A 21,062-nucleotide genomic window follows, 5' to 3' on the forward strand; every position below is an offset into this window, starting at 1 on the left:
TGTCCCTGGCATGCACCTAAAAAGGATCTTACGACTTGAGTTAAAACTAACTTGCCTTTCTTCACAGTTGGATAAATAAAATCAGAAACCGTAACAGATAAAGAAGAAAATACACTGAAATTGGGGGAGGAGGTTTCTGTATGGGTGAAAACTCTTAAATCTGTGAGATTTCAGATTTAATTTGTGAGATTTCAGATTATTATTTTAAATTCTTCACTAAATAATTAAGTAGCTTGCAGGTGATAAAAAAAATTGCAGCAAGAAAGAAAAAAAATAGAATACAGGTAGTATTTGACTTACAACCAGAATTGAGGCCAAAATTTTTGTTATTAAGTAAGACATTTGTTAAGTGTGTTTTGCCACATTTAAAACCTTTCTTGCTTCAGTTGTTAAGTGAACCATTGCAGCTGATAAGTTAGTAACACTAGTTACTAGTGTTAAGTGAATCTGACTTCCCTGACTTTGCTTGTCAGAAGATTGCAAAGGTGTCACATGACCCCGGAACACTGCAACCATCATAAATATGAACCAATTGCCAAGCATCTGAATTTTGATCACATGATCATGGGGATGCTGCAAAGGTCGTAACTGTGAAAAATGGTCATGAGTCAGTTGTTTGAGTGCTATTGTAACTTTGAATGGTCACTAAATGAACTGTTGTAAGTTAAGGACTACCTGTATAGAAATTATTAATTTAGCTTCATAGTTTAAATGTACTTGCTATCTGGAAGGCTCCATTGCAAAAATTACATTATTTGTAACCCAATACTAGCACACGGGGCATGCTTTCAGACATATAGTACACTAAATTTCTTTTTGCTTTGGAATGTAATTCACACAAGTGGAAGCTTTTCTTTTTCTGCACTCCCAACTCATAAAGATGGAAATGCTGGAGCAGCAAATTTGTTTTATATCTTATCAATCCTTGATATTTTTTGATGATGATGCTTTTTCCTATCTGAGAAAAGGAAAGTCAAGCAATGTGGAGACATTTTTTCTGCCCTACTGAATTCAAACTTCAGCTGAATATTTAAATTCCATTCTGTGATCTAAGACACATTTTTCAAAAACCAAGAATATGCCCAACGTGTACAAACAGTGGTTTACCTGATACTATATAATACTTTCCCATTTTTGGAAATCCTTAGAAGCTTGTTGTCTGTTGTAACATCATGGAAGTTTGCACCTTTCTCATTGGCAAAGAATAAATCGGGTTTCCAAATAGAGTCCAACATTGATGGATCCAAATCCAAGGAGTCATCAGGGTATTCACTATAAGCAAGACGGGAGTCGTTCCACTGCTGCCTCAAAAAAATGTTCACTCTGTAGTCCTATAGAAATGTCAGATATACCAATTATTTAATCTTTTGCCCAGGAGATTGTGTTTTTAGACTTTGAGACCTAGATGAATTATTGAATTATCTGATACAGTATGTTTTATGTTAGTCAAGGACAATCTGGGAGTTCTTGTCATTATTATTATTATTATTGTTGTTGTTGTTAACCTTCAATTCAATTCACATTCTGGGACTGGTAAAAACTTAATAGTTCTTGTTCTAACCAAGGATCTAAGCATTGTTAAGGTAACATATAAGCATATGTTAACTGCTTATATGGAGCATATAAGCAGTTCCAAGTAAGAAGGTTTTTTACAAAGTCAGAATATTTAGGTCTAATAAGTTCAAAATTCCTCCAAGGGCTTCTATTACTAATGGTACAACCATTGATTTCTTCATCCACAATCACTCAACTTCCATTTGCGGACTGCAGTATTTCATAATTTTTTTCTAGCTGTTTCTCTTTAAATCATGCATTACCTGTGGACCAAATGTCTGTCTGTTTGGATTCAAAAATCCCACATTCTCCTTCTTGTTGTTGTTGTTATTATTATTACTAATCATTGCATACTCAGCCAGATGTTCAGACCCAGGTTTGGCATTTTTGTCTACCTATCAAGTCCTTACCAAGGACCTGGGATAGGCAGATCTGGATGTTTGATGGTGTTATATGTACCACCACAGGATACAAGCTGTTCACAGTAAAGTCGCCTTTTAAATTTAAAATTGACTGATGGCAAATTTTTCAGTGCCAATGGTGTATTATTATTGTTATTGTTGTTGTTGTTAATCATAAAGCTATGGAGTGGCAATTTTACCTCATTCTTTTCAGAACCAAAACAAAATTGATCTCTGACTGTATTTACCATATGTTTTATTGATAAAATTAATAAAATTTATCTATTCAGCATAATGGAAACATTTTGAAATGTAATTAGTATTCCATAATAGTGAGAATAAAAACTGTCCAAACGTTATAAAAACCTGCCAGAATTTTAAAGACTAATTTTGATTGCCTCCTCATTGATTAATTTGCAAGTATCTAAGTAAGTATTCATACAGTATATCTAGCAGAGTAATTTATAAATAAACATTAGCTGGGAATCTGTGGAATACTTATTGACCTCAGTACAGTGAATGCATTTTGAATTATTGGAAGATAAACATAGTCTGTCCTAGGAAGAACTAACATTTGATAACATTAACATTTTGTGCTATGCTGAAAAATTATGTAAAATATAGACTGATGGTACTCCCTAATGGTACAAGATTATGGCAGCATTGTGTAACAACAGGCAGAATTGTTTGATATGGAATGTCTTTGAAGGTGGGTGGAGGTTGTTACTGATTTTTCCCCTCACTATGAGTGAGTCCTGATATAATATCTACTTCAAGGCTACTATGAGGTTAGGTGGTATTTTGCTAATCAGATATATGGGGAGCAATGTCATGAAGACCCACCGGCTTAATCTTCTTAAAGAGTTATCTAATTTCATTTTAAAAAATTCAAACTACAGTTAAGATAGGGCTTAATTTGTTTTGTTTTTCACATATGTTCACCCTAACACAGGGGTCCCCAACCCCCGGGCCATGGACCAGTACTGGCCTGTGGCCTGTTAGGAATTGAGCTGCAGAGCTGGAGATGAACTGTAGGCAAGTGAGCTAAGCTTCATCTGTATTTGCAGGCGCTCCCCAGTACTAGCATTGTTTCCCCAGCTGCAATCAGATCATCAGGTATTAGATTCTCATAGGAGTGCGAACGCTACTGTAAACTGTGCATGTGAAGGATCTAGGTTGCATGGTCCTCCTTCCCTTCCCCTCCCACATCTGTGGAAAAATTGTCTTCCACAAAATTAGTCCCTGGTGCCAAAAAGGTTGGTGTCCCCTTTTTGGATATAAATGAATGGCACAAGCACATGCCATAATCAACTGTTCTTTAGCTTTCCAGCTGAGCCAGAAATGTGAAAGAGTGTTGTTCAAACACCTGCTCCATTGAAAGTAATCTTGCATTTGAATGGATTTACATGTCTGAATTTTGAATTAATATACATATCTATATACTAGCCACTATCATAATCAGTCATATGCTAAATGTAGCTGTAGCAGATAGGGCAAAGTTCTTGTAATGAAATATAATTATTTGAATTATAATTATTTCAACAAAATAAGAATGTTCAACCATCAACCCAGGCATAGGGAGGCATTCTCTTTTTATGCCATCCCATATTGAAAGTGAGTGCAGAATTGTTTGGCTATCTAGAACCTTTTGTTATTTACAATGTATTCACTACCAAGGGATAGTTACCAGTTGCCTTCCAGATGTAATTTAAGCTTCTTGTTAAGAAGCTTAATCATTATAAAATCATTCATGGCATAAGAATGGTCATTTTTAAGAGAACTTGAGAACTCTTGTTTCCCAAGAGTTCATCCAATATAATCCAGCAGATTCAGCATGCTCCATACTCCATCAAATAAGGTCACTCCATAATCTTAGAGACCCTCTGGAATAGCATGCCCATTCTGAGTGACCCCTGCTCTGAATGGTCCTCCACACTGATATTACAGAAACAAGCTCTTAAAATGGACTTGTCCCCAGGCTTTAGGCTACAGCAGATACTGGATGTTTCTGGAATGCTACATGTTACTGGATTTTTCTAAAATTTTGGTTTGGTTTTTTTTTTAGATTCCCTTTGCATTATTTGAATTGTATATTTTGTAAAAAAAAAAATGTTTTTACCAAATTATAAACGTATGTATATATATATATTGGGCACAACTGGACAAGAAGTCAATTTTTCTATTTGAATTCACATGAAAGTTAAGAATTCTATTTTAAAAAGCGGGTAGGAAACATTTCTTTAAAATAAGGTTAGACAATGTGATAAACATTTTCAATCAGGTAATTATTTTAAAACTTTTATCACATCATTAGAGGAATACATTTTACTTAAAACAGAAGCCAAGACATTCAGTTTTATTTTTGTTACAATCTTTGAATTGTCTAATTTAGACAATTAGTTCAAATTTAGTTTAATAATTGAAATTAATTTTTCCAGTAGATTCACATTCCACACCTTAGTATCATTTGTGCCATAAGAGATGTCAATGGATTGTGATATAAATAATAGGAGAAAAATTAAAGTCTGAATATGCTGCATATACTGTTTTTTTAACAGACATTGAATCAGACAGATTGCAATTCCCTCCCCACCACCCAAATGTTTTAATCTTGGGCAATGCCAAATCCTAAAATGAGATGTGAGTGAAGTGAAGATTGTTTTGTTATTTTAGCAGTTCCTAAGAATAATCTTATGTACAAATGGAATCTGCCATAGCATCTGGAAAAACTTTGGGTGATAACTTTTTGAGGATAAGAATCTGCGTGGATCTTCCTGAATATATCACAGGTAATATGTCATCCTAAGGTGGATATAATCCAAGGATAGTTAAATATTTATATTTATGGGCTTTCTAATCACAGTTAACTGTTTGGGTCAAACAGATTCAGGAAGCTCTGATGTTTTATTTCTTTCATGTGGCAATAAAAGGATGCTTTCCATTAGAGAAAGATGAACAATGACTAGATGTTTCATACACATGTTATGCAAATGCACACCATATGTTCTTGTATAAATACACATCTGGATAGCATGGAGTTTGTTCTTAAAGTTACTTATTATCAGTCCATAAAATTCTGAATTAATTATTCTCACTACTGTCTGATATTTATGTTTAGCAACAGACACAACACAGATTTTAACCTGGGGGATCAAATGTAATTTTTGTCTCAGTCAAACAGAAAAAAGAGTATCTTTAAAATAGAATCATTTTTAATCACAAAAAAAATTGGAAAATCATCAGAATTAAAAATATAAGGTAAAGGTAAAGGTTCCCCTCGCACATATGTGCTAGTCGTTGCCGACTCTAGGGGGCGGTGCTCATCTCCATTTCAAAGCCGAAGAGCCAGCGCTGTCCGAAGACGTCTCCGTGGTCATGTGGCCGGCATGACTCAACGCCAAAGGCGCACGGAACGCTGTTACCTTCCCACCACAGGTGGTCCCTATTTTTTCTACTTGCATTTTTCGAAACTGCTAGGTTGGCAGAAACTGCTAGGTTGGCAGAAGCTGGGACAAATTAAAAGTATATAGTCCAACAAATGATTCTCATATCTAATTTCCTGGGAGCTTACTCTCAGATAAGTGATTGCAATGTTAAAGCATTCAAAATTTTATAAGCCTTTTAGAATCATCAACAAAAATGTTTGTGCATATCAAATGCCATTCTTGCAAATTAAACTTTTTCCTCCTGTCTTAAGTAACAGACTGGAGGATGAACTCAGTGTATTGACACAATCTGACAAAGTTGGGCTGAAAAGGGATTTCCTTTGTACCCTTTGCTATGGAGTACCTTTTTCATAGATCAGCAAATGTTCCAAATTAACCAAAAGTGGATTTTGGCATAATCCTTATAACAACTAGTCTTTCTCATGTGCAACCCATTATTTGGGGGGGGGATAATCTTTCCCTGTTCCTACTGTTATTAGGCTCTTTATGACCAGGTTGGCCAGCCTTCAGTCACTGGAACTAAAAAAATATAGTGTGAGTCAAGTGTTTGTATATTGCCCTCCATACAATTACAACTGTTCGCAAACAGCATTCAAATGCAAATAGGAAGTTTTCACAACCATAGCTATCTCGCCATTGTGGATGTTCAATCCTTGTCAAGTTCTGTCATCCTCCATACATCAAACCTGGATCTAGATTATAAGGGAATCAACACTTCTTACAGAGGTTTTCATATACCATTACTGTTCTGGAGTAAATGGAATTTTCACCAATATAGCTAACTCCCAACTGTGATTTTTTTCAACACTAGAACATGGGGCATGGTTTCAGACATATAGTAGGAAGGGAAGAAGGGTAAATGGATCCTATCTCTTCTTTCTCACACAATGGATTATGAGTGTGGGAAAGAATTAAAAGGGTACAATTAAAGTGGCTTATATTTTATCATGTAAGGTACTTTCTTGCTATATACTTTAGTATCTAAGACTAACAATATGCTCTATTTATCTAGATAGTAAGATATTATATATCAAGGTACTACATTTTCTTACAAAAAATCTTCTTAAAGTGCATATTTCTATGTATACACTCTTTAAATGTCCAAAGCAAGGAAGTTTACAAAATATTAAATTAAATTGCAACATTATTTAATTCTTTTAGAATATCTGCCTGGCAAATTAGTAGATCAATAAAAGAAATAAAGTAAGCTGAACTCCTGAATTCCTTGACAACATTCTTACATATGTATATAAAATGATTAAAACTGGTGCAGATGTAACTTCTTAAAGCTGTATAAAATATAGATTTATGATTTTGGTATCTTTGGGAATGCTCAGTCCTGGCAATGTGTTAAAATGTAGCAGCATGTTATTTTAATAGCTGTTGATTTAACAAATGTTGGCTTTCTGCCTCAGAAAAACACTTAATATAAAAATAGTGACACAAAAAATTGGAAATACTTGTCATCTTGCCAAAATTTGGAGTGAGGACAAAAAGGCAAGGAATAAAATGAAAAAGCGACACAAAAGCTTAGTGCATTGATTTAAAATGTGAATAAATATGAATATATATCAAGCCCAATTTTAAAAATTTCAATGCAAGACGTTTAGAAACAGAAAGATTGTTTAAATTTAAAATTACAGACAATATGCAATTTAAGCTTTTAAATCCACATACAGTACATTTATATTTGTTAAACCCATCTCAAATAAAAATGAGAATCAAAACAAACGTTTCAGGAGAAGGATTTTTTTTTCTCGCCAGAAACAATAGTTCCCGATTAAGTGGGTTTATATCAACACACAATGAATAATTTTTAATTTGCATTCATTTTCCAATTTTACTTCATCCAGCCATATTCAAACACCTAGGCAAATAGGATACTCAGCAGAACAACTTCTGGAAGGCACAATTCTGCTTATCATATCATTAGATTGACTTTATAAAGCAAAGCGGATGAGTAGTAGCTGATGTCTGCCTTCAACAGCATTCCTTCATTCAGTTTCAAATATATTTATTGGTGAGATGTCAGCTTTAAGAAACTCAGCCACAGACATCCAAACAGCACTGAACTAAAACGATCTCCTTTGACACTGTCAGCAGGTATGTTATAATTTAGCAAATGAGGCAGCCAAAAGTCTTGGTTCGAAGCTATTCCAATATTTAGCTTTTTTTTTTGTTAGCTGAAAAGCAGTAATATACCCACAATAGATGCACATTATAGAAACAATAAAATGCAATGGATGAGTCTGATTAATGCAATCAGCATTAGTTCGTGCAAATATCATCATTGAATGCCATCTTGCAAAGCCAGTGACAAGTAGAATTTACCCTATTTCAGTTTTTAAAATTTCATTATCACTCATGCTCACCTATAATCAGGACTAGGACTTTCATCACAGAATCTTTCCTTACTTAGAAATCTAGTTAAGGGTATCAGTATAACTTTTTTTTTTTTTTTTGGAGAAAGAATGGAGAACTCAGGCAAAAAGGATCTTTGTTCCAATTGGTTTTCTGCTTAGGGCTATATGTATGAAAACAAGGCAGAACACAATACTGCAAATACATGCTTGCTAAGTACAGTATAAGACTGCTGCATTGCAGGTGCAGGTTGCTGATGTCATCACGGGAGATGTAAAATGTAAAGAAGTTTTCTGCTGTTGTCCCAGAGCGGAAGAAATCCTAAAAGTATGGGGGGGGGGAAATTCCCCCATACTGTTGTTTCAAACTAGCCTCTAAGAAGCAGGAGTTAATCTCACATACTAATTGAGACACGTAATTTGTATTATCTTTAACTGAATTGGCTCACAGACTCATGCTTAGTGATAAATAAAAATGTGTGGCCAATTTGTGAGATCCAAGGCATGGTTGATTCAAGAATTTAAATAGAATGATCCTTTAAAATGAAGACAGCTAACAAGGGGGTGGGCTTATCAATACTAATGGAACAATGCTTATATTTCTTTTTAACAAATGTGAACTGAAGGATGACTGAAAAAGAAGAGGAAAGAAAATTCTGCCAGCTTCCATATCATCTTGCTAATCAGCCACTGAATGTGGGCTGGAAGCAACCTCTTAGCCTTATCTCTACCATTGCTGTTGTAATATATAGTTCTTTTGCTCTGGAGTTTAAAATTTTGAATTACTTTCATGGCATTTTTCTCTTGAAAATAAAATTCATGTCTGTAATATTCCAGAAGCAGATGGCATAACCTGAATAGGTTTTGTTGCATTTGGCACCAATTATATGTGAATAAAAGTGAGAGAGCCCCAAATGCCTCAAGTTTACTCTGCACACGTAATTGTTTTTCCTTCTGCTATCCCACAAAAGAAGAAAATTAGTAGATGTAATAGTAATAGATTACTAATAGTGTTCTTTTATACTATGAATTGATTTATGATACAGTTGCCAAAACAGTTGGCCATTGTTGATGTAAGCAAAAGCTATGATTTGCCCAATTTTTCATGCAGAGTTAAAAACATAAGGCCTGCCTTATGTTTTATGTTATATTGCCAGTAGGAAATATAAGAAAGATAACTGCTTCAGTTAGCTGGTTTTGATCATCATGAAACATTGTTTATTATATTTTTATTCTGCCTTGTAAAACTGATACAGGTAGTCCTCAATTTACAACAGTTCATTTAGTGATTGTTCAAAGTTACAACAGCACTGGAAAAAGTGACTTATGACCATTTTTCACACTTATGACCGTTGCAGCATCCCCTTGGTTTCATGATCAAAATTCAGAGGCTTGGCAACTGGTTCATATTTATGATAGTTGCAGTGTCCAGGGATCATGTGTACCTTTTATGACTTTCTGACAAGCAAAGTCAATGGAGAAGCCAGATTCATTTAACAACAATGTTATTAACTTAACTGCAATTATTCACTTAACAACTGTGGCAAGAAAGATCATAAAATGGAGCAAAACTCACTTAGCAACATACATCAACTGTGGTCGTAAGTCGAGGACCCCTGTATTTTTCTATGCCCACTATTCGTTAATATATTTAATTTGAGTGCTAGGCAAAACAAAAATCATTTCACAAGGGTTTTTTTTTCCTTAAAAATGACTTTTTAGATTTTTCTGAAAGACAATAAACATTCTTGGTCACCCTCACATCTGAGGCTTCCAGATTTAGGAAACCTCAGATCCATGGCACATGCCTCTTCTTCACAAGATGGCTTCAATAGGCAACCCCACTCACCATTGTAGTTTCAGCTATTGAACCAAAGCTGTTGATAAATATGTTGCAGGTAACATTTACAGGAGGACCTGCAAGTTGAATAATAAATAGAAAAATAATGACAGTTTGTGTTTATGACATATATCAAGGATAGTTGTTTCAGTGCCAGTGGCATTGCCGCACTTACCATTGTGGTTTCTGTGACTGATCCAAAACTGTTGATAAAAATATTGCAAGTAACGTTTACTGGAGGACCTGTGAAATGCAATAAAAATGTTGCAATATATATCATAGAAAAGTTCTTCTCCACCAGCATCTATGCAATCTGGAGCAGTAGCTGCTGAAATTAAGCAAAATGTGAGACACAACAACAAATGATACTAACCCTGATCAATTTTTGTAGCCTCCCTCCTCCCATTACAGTGAAAATTATTAATTCAATTTATGGTTTAATGACAAATGCAGCAAAAGTGATCTTGAAGCACAAATAGGCATTGTAATCTGAGACAACTGTAGGATTCCCTGCAGAGAAAGTACAAAAAACAAAGACTAGATTATTTAGATGTGTTCTTTTCCTACACATTCCCTTTTGTCAGTCTTAAATCAGGATAGGAGGAGGAGAAATGGATTCTTAGAAGAAAGCCACATAGCACAAACTAGCTTCTGATATTTTTCTTGGGTAAATGTCGGGATCTAATAATCAGTTTTCATAGAACAGTGATTTATGGCATCCAACTGTGTTAAACAAACAAACTTAAAACAAGAATGTCTCCTATAACAAACAGTTTTTGTCTCCTAAAACTGGTCACAGTGTATTTCGTGGGGGGGAGGAATCGTCTGTTGGAATAGTTGTTTCATTCTTGTCCTTTTTAAAGACAGCAAATATAAAAGAGATAGAAAGGTGGTAGTGGTCTAGCTATAACCAAGAACTTGACAGCAACCAAGCAGATATTAAACCATATGTTTTTTCATAAGGTATTGTCATATATTATTCATAGTCGATATGTATATCATATATACTATGTGCAAATATACATTATACTGATAGCACTGCAGAGATATAATCCTAAAAGTCATAGAACTCTAGTATTATCTTTCTACTAAATAAATGCACAAGGGAAAAAGAGATGAAACCAGGTATGGAAAATTAAGTAAGTAGTAAGAGAAATTAAGATATCCAAAATAGAAATGACATTAGAATGAAAGTTCCTGATTCGTAATGCAAATTTTAACTATAATATTACAACAGTACTACATGTAACAATCAACATTAAGCAGATAATCACTGAGATGGAAGAATACTAGTTTGTGTTACCCTCCCAGTGGGGAGGGAGGGAGCAATGGGCATTTGGGAGAGGAAGCATGAGGATGGTATGTCTTTTTTGTGCATGTTTCCTTTTGCTGCATTCAGTTTGTTCTTAGTAAAAGTACGTTTTCTCTGAATCTCTGGAGTCAAGAGTTTTCTTTCCTAGGAATTGATCAGAGGCAACCTTGACATTAGCCAGGGTCTGTTTTAACAGTCAACCTGGAGACTACAGGCTAGCATGGGGACCAAGCTTCCAATGTCCAACCATGGGAGTGAGCGGGAGGAAATTGGAGATGAGACAGAATGGTGAGAGGAACTGGACTTCAACGAGAAGCCCATCAGGCTCAAATGCATGAGGGGTGTGGGGAAAAAAGAAGAACTAGAGGATCAACCCTCAGTGGTGACTTTTACTCAAGGAAGCAGAGGTTTCCACAGACTAAAGTAGCATGAGAGGGATAGAGGTGAAGTCCACGCTCTTGATTCAGATCCAGAGGATGCCATGCTGAGCCATTCCCTGTACCTATTACAAGAAGTGATTGAGAATTGGAGACCCTGGGAAACTCACTCAGATGACTGCTCGGGCTCCCTGGACCACCCCAAGCAAAGCCGTGGATGGAAATATTGTGCCAGCAGCCACAGCACCAGTTGCACCTGCTCCACCTGGACCAGCCCCAGTCCCAGCAGTGTCACCACCACCAGCTGTCACTATGTGAGCCCCTCCACCTGCACAAGCTGTCCCTCAGAAATGCTGGACCCCAAAGGTCCCAGCATTGGGACTGAAGAACAGGGGAGACCCCCAAGCAACTGGGTTTTTTCCTGGTACAACTCTAGAACTAGATGCAGGAGTATGGGGCTGAATTGGAGTTAGCCCAAGTAAGATGCATGACATGGCTCTTGAGGGTGCAATGGACCAAGGGGATGGTCTCCCTCCATAATGATGATGTCCCCCAGCTGCAGAACTATGACCACTTCATGCCAGCTCTTCACCAATGGTTTGAAGCCTCACTGGTGGAGCACGAGGCTCAGTCCCAAATGAAGATCCTCACTCAAGTTCAGCAGTCAGTGGCTGCATACACCCAGGAGTTCTAAGAGTTAATGTATTGGCTAGCCACATGGCCTGAAGACATCCTGATCGATTGCTTTAAATACAGCCTGCATCTCATGAGCCCCATGCATCCTACAACACTGGTATGTGCTGGTGGATGAAGTAGAAATTGACCTGACCAGAGATCAACACTGGGACAGTTACAGGTGGCACAAATCCTCCCAATCAGGATGAAGTCAGCAAATGGTATGTCTGGGTCCAGACAGTGATCCACAGCATGTTTTAAAAGTGGGAAGGAGAGACTCTTAGCTGCCAAATGCCGATCCACCAAGCTCAGCCCCAAAGCCATGGCGACTCTGAGGGAAAAGGCAGAGAAACCAGCTCCAAGGTATCATGAGACAGTGTTAAAAGGGGTGGAGGTCATTGAGTTTGTGACTTCTGATTATGAGGGGCTGCAAGCTCTGACTGGCCTGGGAAAAAGTGAAACGAATTCCATGAATGCCCCCCTGGTAAGTCAACATGTAATCCCTGTAACCGTTCCTGTAGAACTATTGTGCCCTCATCAGGGACCCAGGAGAGGCTGTTACCTCTACTGGACCTGGGCTTCACAAAGTGTGTGGTTAGTTCTGAGGTCATGGAAAAGTTGGACTGAGACTTAAGCAATTAAATGTGCCAATAGCTTTTTGCCAACTGGATGGGACAGTAATTGGGAGAGAACTCATTTTATAACTGAGCCAGTAGAAATGAGAATGGGAAAGCACAAAGAGATTCTGATTTTCATAGTGGCGTGTGGGATGGAGAGACCCCTCTTGCTTGGACTGTCTTGATTCCAGAAATGGAACTCCTATATGAACTGGAGGAGAAGGTTCTTAAAAAATGGGCACAAAGCAGCCAAAAAGGGGGAAGCGATCCCAATGCCCAGAGGCAAGAAAACCTAAGAACTGAGGAAGTTAGGGGCAGTCATGCCGGAGCACCCAAAAAGTGACCCCAGAATCCCCAAGGAGTACTGGGATCTACAGAATCTGTTTAGTGAGAAAGACTCCTACTCGTGCCTACCTCATAAGCCCACTGATTGTGGTATCAAAATCCTTCCTGGGGCTAAACTCCCCAAACCTAAACTCTACTCAATGCCTCCATGAGAGCTAGAGGAACTTCACACATTCATGGACAAAAACTTTAAACGTGGATTTATTCAACCAGCTAGACCGCGAATGGCAGCCCCAGTGTTGTTCTGTGAGAAAAAAGATGGAACCCTTCATTTGTGCATTGATTATATGGGTTAAGTGCAGTGTGCATAGAAAATGTTTACCCATTGCCTCTGATGAAAGACATGCTTGCACATAGACCCAAAGGCAAATCATCACTAAATTAGACTTGTGGGAGGCTTATTACTGGGTTTGAATCAAGGAGGGTGGTGAGTGGAAAACTGCACTCTGGGATGCTTTCAATTCCAAGTGCTCCTCTTTGGTTTGCAGCAAGCCCCTGCTGTTTTCATGCAACTGTTCAATGAGATGTTGCATCACTACTTATATAAAAGGGTGCTGGTGTATTTGGGTGATATTTTAATATATACTGAGACTATGGGGACTCATATGAAGTTGGTGTGAGCAGTCCTAAAGAGACTTCAAGCAGCTGAATTGTATAGAAAGCTCTCTACATGAGAATTTCACCAAGATAATTGATTACCTGGGTTACTTACTAATGAAGGAGTAGTGGTGGACCCAGTAGATATGGCCCCTTCCTGCACTAGGAAGCAGTTACAAAGTTTCTTAGGATTTACAAATTTCTACTGGCAAGTTTTCCTCTCATTTGCCAAAATCATGTTACCAAGCACCAATCTTTTAAAAATTAAAGGCAAACTGAAGCTAAGTCAGCCATTTAAGTGGACTATGGACTGCCATGCGGCATTCAAAAAACTTCAACTGTCTCAAAGGTGCTTTTTTTTCAAGAGGCAACTGGACTTTCTGGTTTTTCTTCGAAGACATTTCACTTCTCATCCAAGAAGCTTCTTCAGCTCTGACTGGATGGTGGGAAATGGAAAGATTTATACTCCTTGCAGACAGCTGGTCCTTTGCATTCTTTTAGCAGGTCATTAAGGTCACCTGGAGGTTTATCTGTGTCATCAGGGTCATCTGAGTAGTGCAAATTGGTGTGGAGCCTTCTTGGAACTGTTGAAAGGACTGTGTTATAGATTGGAGATAGATGATGTTGGAAAAAAAGCATCTTTGGGACAACCATGATCAGATGACTGAGAATCTCCATAGACAACTTCAACAGCTGTTTGCAGTGGAGCCTGTGCTAAAGCACCTCAACCCAAATGATCCTTTCTTTATTTAGGCAATAATATGATGTAACTGTGGGGGCTGTATTATTACAAAAAAAGAGCCTGCTGCAACCCTGCATGTATACCTCTAAAAAATGTACTGAACCTGAGCAGAGATGTGCAGTATTGGAGAAGGAGGCATATGCAATATGGTGGGTTTTGCTTACTTGGTGGCATTTTCTAGAGTGATCAAAAACACTGTTTGAGGTGTGGACTGATCATAAAAATCTAGAGGCTCTAAAAAACCCATGTAAACTATCCCCTAAGCAAGTCCACTCGGCTCAATACTTTAACAGGTTCAATTTCACCCTATGCTATATTCCAGGTGAAATGAATTTTATGGTGGATGCTGTATCCAGATTGCCTCAATATAATAGTATTAAAGCCAAAGTGCTTTGACCAGTCATTCCCTCTAAGCAGCTAGTCACTCATGACCACTAGATCTCAGGGGAGAAAGGAATCTGAGATGTCAAATGATCTGTGCAAAAAGCTGAAAGAAGTGCTAAAACTCGATAAGTGGCTCAGTTCCAAGCCTACATGGTGCAGTCATAAGAATGACTGCACCATGTGTGATGGACTGGCCTCGGTTGGAGTTAAACTGTGTGTGCCCTCAAGCTTGAGAAGCACTCTTTTACAGGGCACTCATGACTAAGTCTGCAGGACACTTTGGTTTCATAAAAACCCTGCACTTGATCAAGCAGAAATTCTGATGGCCCTCTTTGAAAAAGGACATTGAAAGCTCTGTGGCCAGCTGTCCAATCTGTGCAATAGCAGAGACCATCAGGGAAACCAACAGGACTCTTGCAAAGTGTGGCAAGTCCCCAAGAACCATGGAAAGATATATCAATGGACTTTATAGTGGAACTACCCGAGACTGGGAAAACACTGTTATTTGGTTTATTATATACCTTTTCTCAAAACAGGTGCATTTTGTCCCTTGCCCCAAGATTCCCTCTGCAAAAATGCTAGCCAAACTTTTTGTGCAATACCATTGCATGGTGCTCCTGAATGCATCAAATCTGAGGGGCGGTGGGTGCAGTTCACATTAGTTTTAGTGGGAGTTTTTTTTTTTCCAGTGGGAAAAGTGATTTATTTTTATTGAAAAAGTTTTACAAAACATTTTCCCCCCTTTCCCCCCTCCCCCTCCCTTCACAAACCTCCCTCCCCCCTCCCCCCCCCCCGACTTCCCGGAACAAACACAAGATATAGTTAAAAATAAAACAAATATATGCTAAAAAAAATTTCTCCTAACTCAATTATACTCCTACAACTCTCATCAATTCCTAACTTCCTCCGAAACAATCAGAAATAATATATCCTAATCATTCAAAGACAGTCTGATAACTCTTAGTCTGATATCTACTTTGAATATAGTCAATCCATTTTTTCCATGCATTTAAGTATCTTTCGTGTGTATTGTCTTTCAAAAAGGCTGAGATTTTTGCCATCTCAGCCAAATTGGCAACTTTCAATATCCATTCTTCTATTGTGGGTACTTCTTTTTTCTTCCAATACTGTCCTATCAGTAATCTTGCCGCTGTTATTAGATTTAAGATCAATTTGGTCTCAATTACTGTACAGTCCGTAATAATTCCCAGCAGAAAAAAATTGCGGCAGGAACTTTATCTTCTTTTTCAGAACATTTTGTAAAATCCACCAAATTTTTATCCAAAAAGCCTTAATATTCTTACAAGTCCACCAAATATGAAAATATGTAGCCTCATCACAATTACATCTCCAACATTTTGCTTGCATGAATCAGCCTATAACTTCTGAAGAAATTATTTTGGTAATTAAATAATTAAAAATGGGGAAAACTCCTGGTACGGATGGGTTTACAGTAAGTTATTATAGGAATTTACAAGATGAGATGCTAGGGCCACTTAAGGAATTATTTAATCAAGTAAAATTAGGAGGGGGAATTCCCCCCTCATGGAGAACTTCTTTTATCTCACTGATACCAAAAGAGGAACAGGATTGTTCTAAAGATGGGAATTATAGGCCAATTTCACTTTTAAATAATGATTATAAGATTTTTGTTAAAATAATAGCTAATAGATTAATGTTAATTTTACAATGAAGAATTCATACTGATCAATCTGGATTTATAAAAGGGAGACAGATGAGGAATAATGTTAGGCAGATTGTTAACTTACTGGAGTATTAGAAAAGAAAATTTTTATTCCAGCAGCATTTATTTTTCTTGAAGCAGAGAAAGCTTTTGATCGATTGCATTGGGATTTTTTATTTAAATTAATAGAAAAAATGCAATCTGGAGATGGTTTTGTAAGAATAATTAGGGTAATTTATGGAGAGCAAACAGCCCAGATAATAATTAATGGTAGTTTAACAGAAGCTTTTAAGATTGCGAAAGGAACAAGACAGGGATGTCCTTTATCACCATTATTGTTTATTTTAACTCTGGAGCCATTATTGGATAAAATACGAGAAGTAAAGGAGATAGAGGGAATTAAAGTTAGACAACATGAATATAAATTGAGAGCTTTTGCAGATGACTTGGTGATTACTTTAACAAATCCTATAAATTCAAGTATATCTCTGTTGGAAATAATTGATCGATATGGGAAGATTTCATGGTTTAAGATAAATCAGAATAAAACAAAAGTGATAATAAAAAATATGGCTAGACAACAGAAAGAAAAATTAGAGGAAATAACAGGATTTGAAATTGTAAAAAAGGTTAAATATTTAGGGGTTTATATTACATCATCAAATGTGAAATTGTATAAGGATAATTATGAGGTTTTATGGCAAAAAGTTCAGAAGGAGTTGATTGGAAAAAATTGCAATTATCGTTGTTGGGGAGAATAGCTGTTATCAAAATGAATGTTTTACCTAGATTTTTATTCCTCTTTCAGATGATACCAATAATTAAGAAGGATAAAAATTTGGAGGAATGGCAGACTGGAATTAATAAATTTATATGGGAAGGGAAAAAAGCGAGGGTTAAAATGAAAATAATTCAAGATTCTCGGGAAAGGGGAGGTTTAAAAATGCCCAATTTTAAATTATATTATGAAGCAGCTGCTCTCTCTGCAATAAGTGATTGGTTTAATTTAACGGAGGAAAGAATCCTGAATATAGAAGGTTATGACTTGCTATATGGATGGCATGCATATTTAATTTATGACAAAAAAGTGGATAAGGCTTTTAAGAATCATGTGTTAAGAATTGCTCTCTTGCGTGTCTGGAAGAAATATTTTTATAAATTAAATTATAAGGTTCCTATGTGGGCAAGTCCTAGACATACAATAGAGAATATAAATTTAGAACAGAAACAGGAAATGATTACATATAAAGATCTTTTATATAATGAAAGAGGTAGTTTGCAATTAAAATCTTTGCATGTATTAAAAGAAGAAGGGGAAAATTGTACTTGGTTTCAATATGGGCAACTACGTGCTAGATGGAAGGAAGTGTTGTGCCTCGTCCGCTTTCCCCGCAGCCGGGGCCTTCTTATCCGCTTCCGAACGCTGAGGAATGTCCCAGCATGCCTCCCGGCCCCAGCCCTGGCTCCATGCCCAGACAGGCTGAGGAAGAAGAAGCGCCTCCAGCCCCCAGCCCTGGCTCCATGCCCAGGAAAACGGAGCAACTAGACCCCTCCCCCTCCCCCACAGCATGTGAGCCTGAGGAAGGTCAATTACCAACAGCTGCAGACTGGAGTTACCCTCGTTTCAGGAGAATTGATAAGCGGCATCAACAGAAGGAAGGGAGGGGCAGGCCGGGATAAGTGCTGAGTCATGGAGCCACACCCCATGGCCTATATAAAGGATCTGCTTTCTGGCATTCTCTGAGTCAGGCAAAGTCTACCTTATCTTGCTGAAATCACTTTCTGGTCTCCTCCCTGCCTTGAGAACTTTGCTAGGACTTTGGCAGAGCTGCAGAGGCACGCCTGATTCGGATTTCCCTGACCTGGCCGTCAGCGGAGGAGTGGGACACGACAGGAAGATCAGAAAATTGGTATAGTTCAGAATGGGGAAAATTTGGTAAAGCAAATTAGAAATCAGTCTCAGGAGCATATAAAGAGATTGTATAATGTGTTACTTGAAATAGATTCTGAAAGGGATTTGGTAAAGGACTGTATGATAAAGTGGGCACAAAATTTTCAGGAGCCAATATTATTGGAAACTTGGGAAAAAAATTGGGTTAGAAATGTTAAATTTACGCAGGCACAGAATTTAAGGGAAAGTTTTTATAAAATGTTTTATAGATGGCATTTAGATCCTAAGAAACTATCATGTATGTATCCAGACATACAGTTTTAGTGGGAGTTTTTGAAGCTGTTAAAAACATCCAAGGCTTAAGCTCCTCTCACCAGCCTCAAACTAACGGGATGTGTGAGAGAACTAATTCAATCCTGGAACAGTACTAGGTGCTACATTAATTACTAACAGGACAACTGCCAGCTGCCATGGAAATGGGGAGGGAGGGAACAATGATATTCAGGAGGGGAAGCATGCAGGAGGTGTGAGATTGGAATTGCTGAGAATCAATGGGGAGGCTTGGACTCTGAGAGGCCAGTGTTACATATTTTATGTTATATGTTATAAATATATCACAAATATAAGTTATGAATATAGAGGGCCTGTAATACAACCATAGTTAGCCTTTTCATGAACTGGGAAACTCACATTGGTGAAATGTGAATATTACTGATAAGGAAAGATTCTGCAGGCGTGTATGAATTATTTACTGTTGGTGATATTAGGTAGAACATTAGTGGGTGTAAGGAATGTAATGGATTTCCCTTTTCTTAGAGTCATGGAACAGGGAGTAAGAATGTGAAGTTCCTGAAAAGACCAGTGCAATATGTACCATACATATGGATTCAGAGTAAACAAGCTGGGTATAAAGAGAAGACTGGAATGGATCCAGACCTCTGAAGTTCAAGATGACTCTTATTGGAGCAGATAATGTCCTGAGTCTGCTTCCCAGCCCACAGCCTGATCACCTGTGTTGAAAGTCTGCATGAGTATTGTGTGAATGTGTAGCCTAGTTGGGCAACAGTACTTACAGCAACTTGAGTAGCCTTGTTGGGCATAGCAACCTGAATAGCCTTGTTGAGCATAGTAACTTAAATAGCCTTGGTGACATAGCTTATTGTAGTAAGATAACTTTTAGAAATTAGATTGGTATATGTACAAATATAAAGGAACTAATTAAGCTTAGTTGCACACTTGCTTTGTTTGGTTTTTTCCTAAATAACACAAGAATATAAGAAATATTGGAAAACTCTATTTTGAACGGCTTGACTTCAGATTTATGATACCAGCTTGGGTTGTTTAATATCTTCAAAGGAATGGGATGCACAAGGGTAGCACAGAACACGGGGACCAGAGACATTCCCAAAATATCATCCTGGCCAAAAATTGGACTCTGTCTGCATGACACTGGGGGGTGGAATCTGGGGTAAGTTTCAATTTGTCTTTTTCATGCACGTTTACTTCAAACCTTGCCTGACTTCATTAGTTCCTTTATATTTGTACATATACCAATCTAATTTCTAAAAGTTATCTAAAAGTTCAGGGTGCTTGAAAATCTATCCTTTTATCTTTCTTTTTTTTAAAAAAAAGTTTTTTATTTTATTTCACACAGACATATTATAAATGTACAGTCTCTTATCCATTGTTAATCATATATTTATTCTTCACACTTTCATATTGATTCATTTATCATCTTAAGAAAAATATTTTTTAAAATATAATTATATATATATATATGGGGCTGCTCTTCTACCATTTCCCACTTATTTTACAACAATCCTTCTTTTCGTTCTTCTCTTTTTCCCTTCCCTCCCTTCTTCCTTTTCTACTTTCTTCTTTCTTCCTCTCCTTCTTCTCTACTTCCCCTTCCTATCCCACACTCCTCACTTCTTCCCCCCTTTCTAACCTTCTCTCTTATTCTTTTTTCCCCTTCCTTCCTTTCTTCCTCTCCTTTTCCCTTTCTTCTGTTACTCTCTCCCCTTCTCTCCTCCTATTTTACTCTCTACTCCTCTTTCCATTCTCTTTCCCTTGTTGTTTTCATTTTCAATTCAATATTTTCCTTATTGGTATCCGAGCAGCCCCACTTTTCTATTCATATATACTTTCTTTTCAATTTCTTTTCCATTTAACTGATTTCACATATGTCATCATAGTCAGACTGTCTGGTCTGTTAATTTTTCATTTTTCTTCTTTTTGAAGATAGGAATCCTAACTCTAAGAACCTCAGTATTCCCTCAGTAAGCTAGCACTTACTATAACTTGCTTTCTGGGATTTTTCAGACATAAAAGTACTGCCAGACTATTATCTACTTCCTTAAGTACCCCAGAATGCAATTCATCTCATCCTATAAATCTAAATTCATTCAAATAGCATGATATTTCCTGAAGATATTTATACTGATATTAAGTTTCAATACTCTCCTGATCATTACAGCTTCCTGGTGGAATATTTACATTTTAGTTGGAAAATACTGAACCAAAATAGGAGTTGAGTAGCTTTATCTTTTCTTTATTACCTCTTAGCATTCTGATCTATTTATCAAACAATTGGTAAATGTTTATTTTCTTTTGTTCTTAATATAATATATAATATAACAACAGAGTTGGAAGGGACCTTGGAGGCCTTCTAGTCCAACCCCCTGCCCAGGCAGGAAACCCTACCCCATCTCAGTCAGATGGTTATCCAACATTTTCTTAAAAATTTCCAGTGTTTGGAGCATTCACAACTTCTGCAGGCAAGTCGTTCCACTTATTAATTGTTCTAACTGTCAGGAAATGTCTCCTTAGTTCTAAGT

General features: G+C 37.2%; 1 protein-coding gene across 2 annotated transcripts in view; it reads right to left on the reverse strand.

Annotated features, from left to right (window-relative positions):
* Positions 1-21,062, reverse strand: part of GLRA2 (glycine receptor alpha 2) — a 307,323-nt gene that overhangs the window by 263,802 nt on the left and 22,459 nt on the right. The window contains exons 3-4 of one of the 2 annotated variants that reach the window (XM_058184672.1): positions 9,611-9,678; positions 1,108-1,331 (exon numbers count right to left, since the gene is read on the reverse strand). In XM_058184672.1, coding sequence (XP_058040655.1) covers positions 1,108-1,331; positions 9,611-9,678 — 292 coding nt within the window. Of the gene's footprint in view, positions 1-1,107; positions 1,332-9,610; positions 9,679-9,776; positions 9,845-21,062 lie in introns of both variants that reach the window. The other variant, XM_058184673.1, reaches the window with a different exon arrangement.

This window comes from Ahaetulla prasina, chromosome 5 (assembly GCF_028640845.1).
Source record: "Ahaetulla prasina isolate Xishuangbanna chromosome 5, ASM2864084v1, whole genome shotgun sequence".
Classification (NCBI taxonomy): Eukaryota; Metazoa; Chordata; class Lepidosauria; order Squamata; family Colubridae; genus Ahaetulla; species Ahaetulla prasina.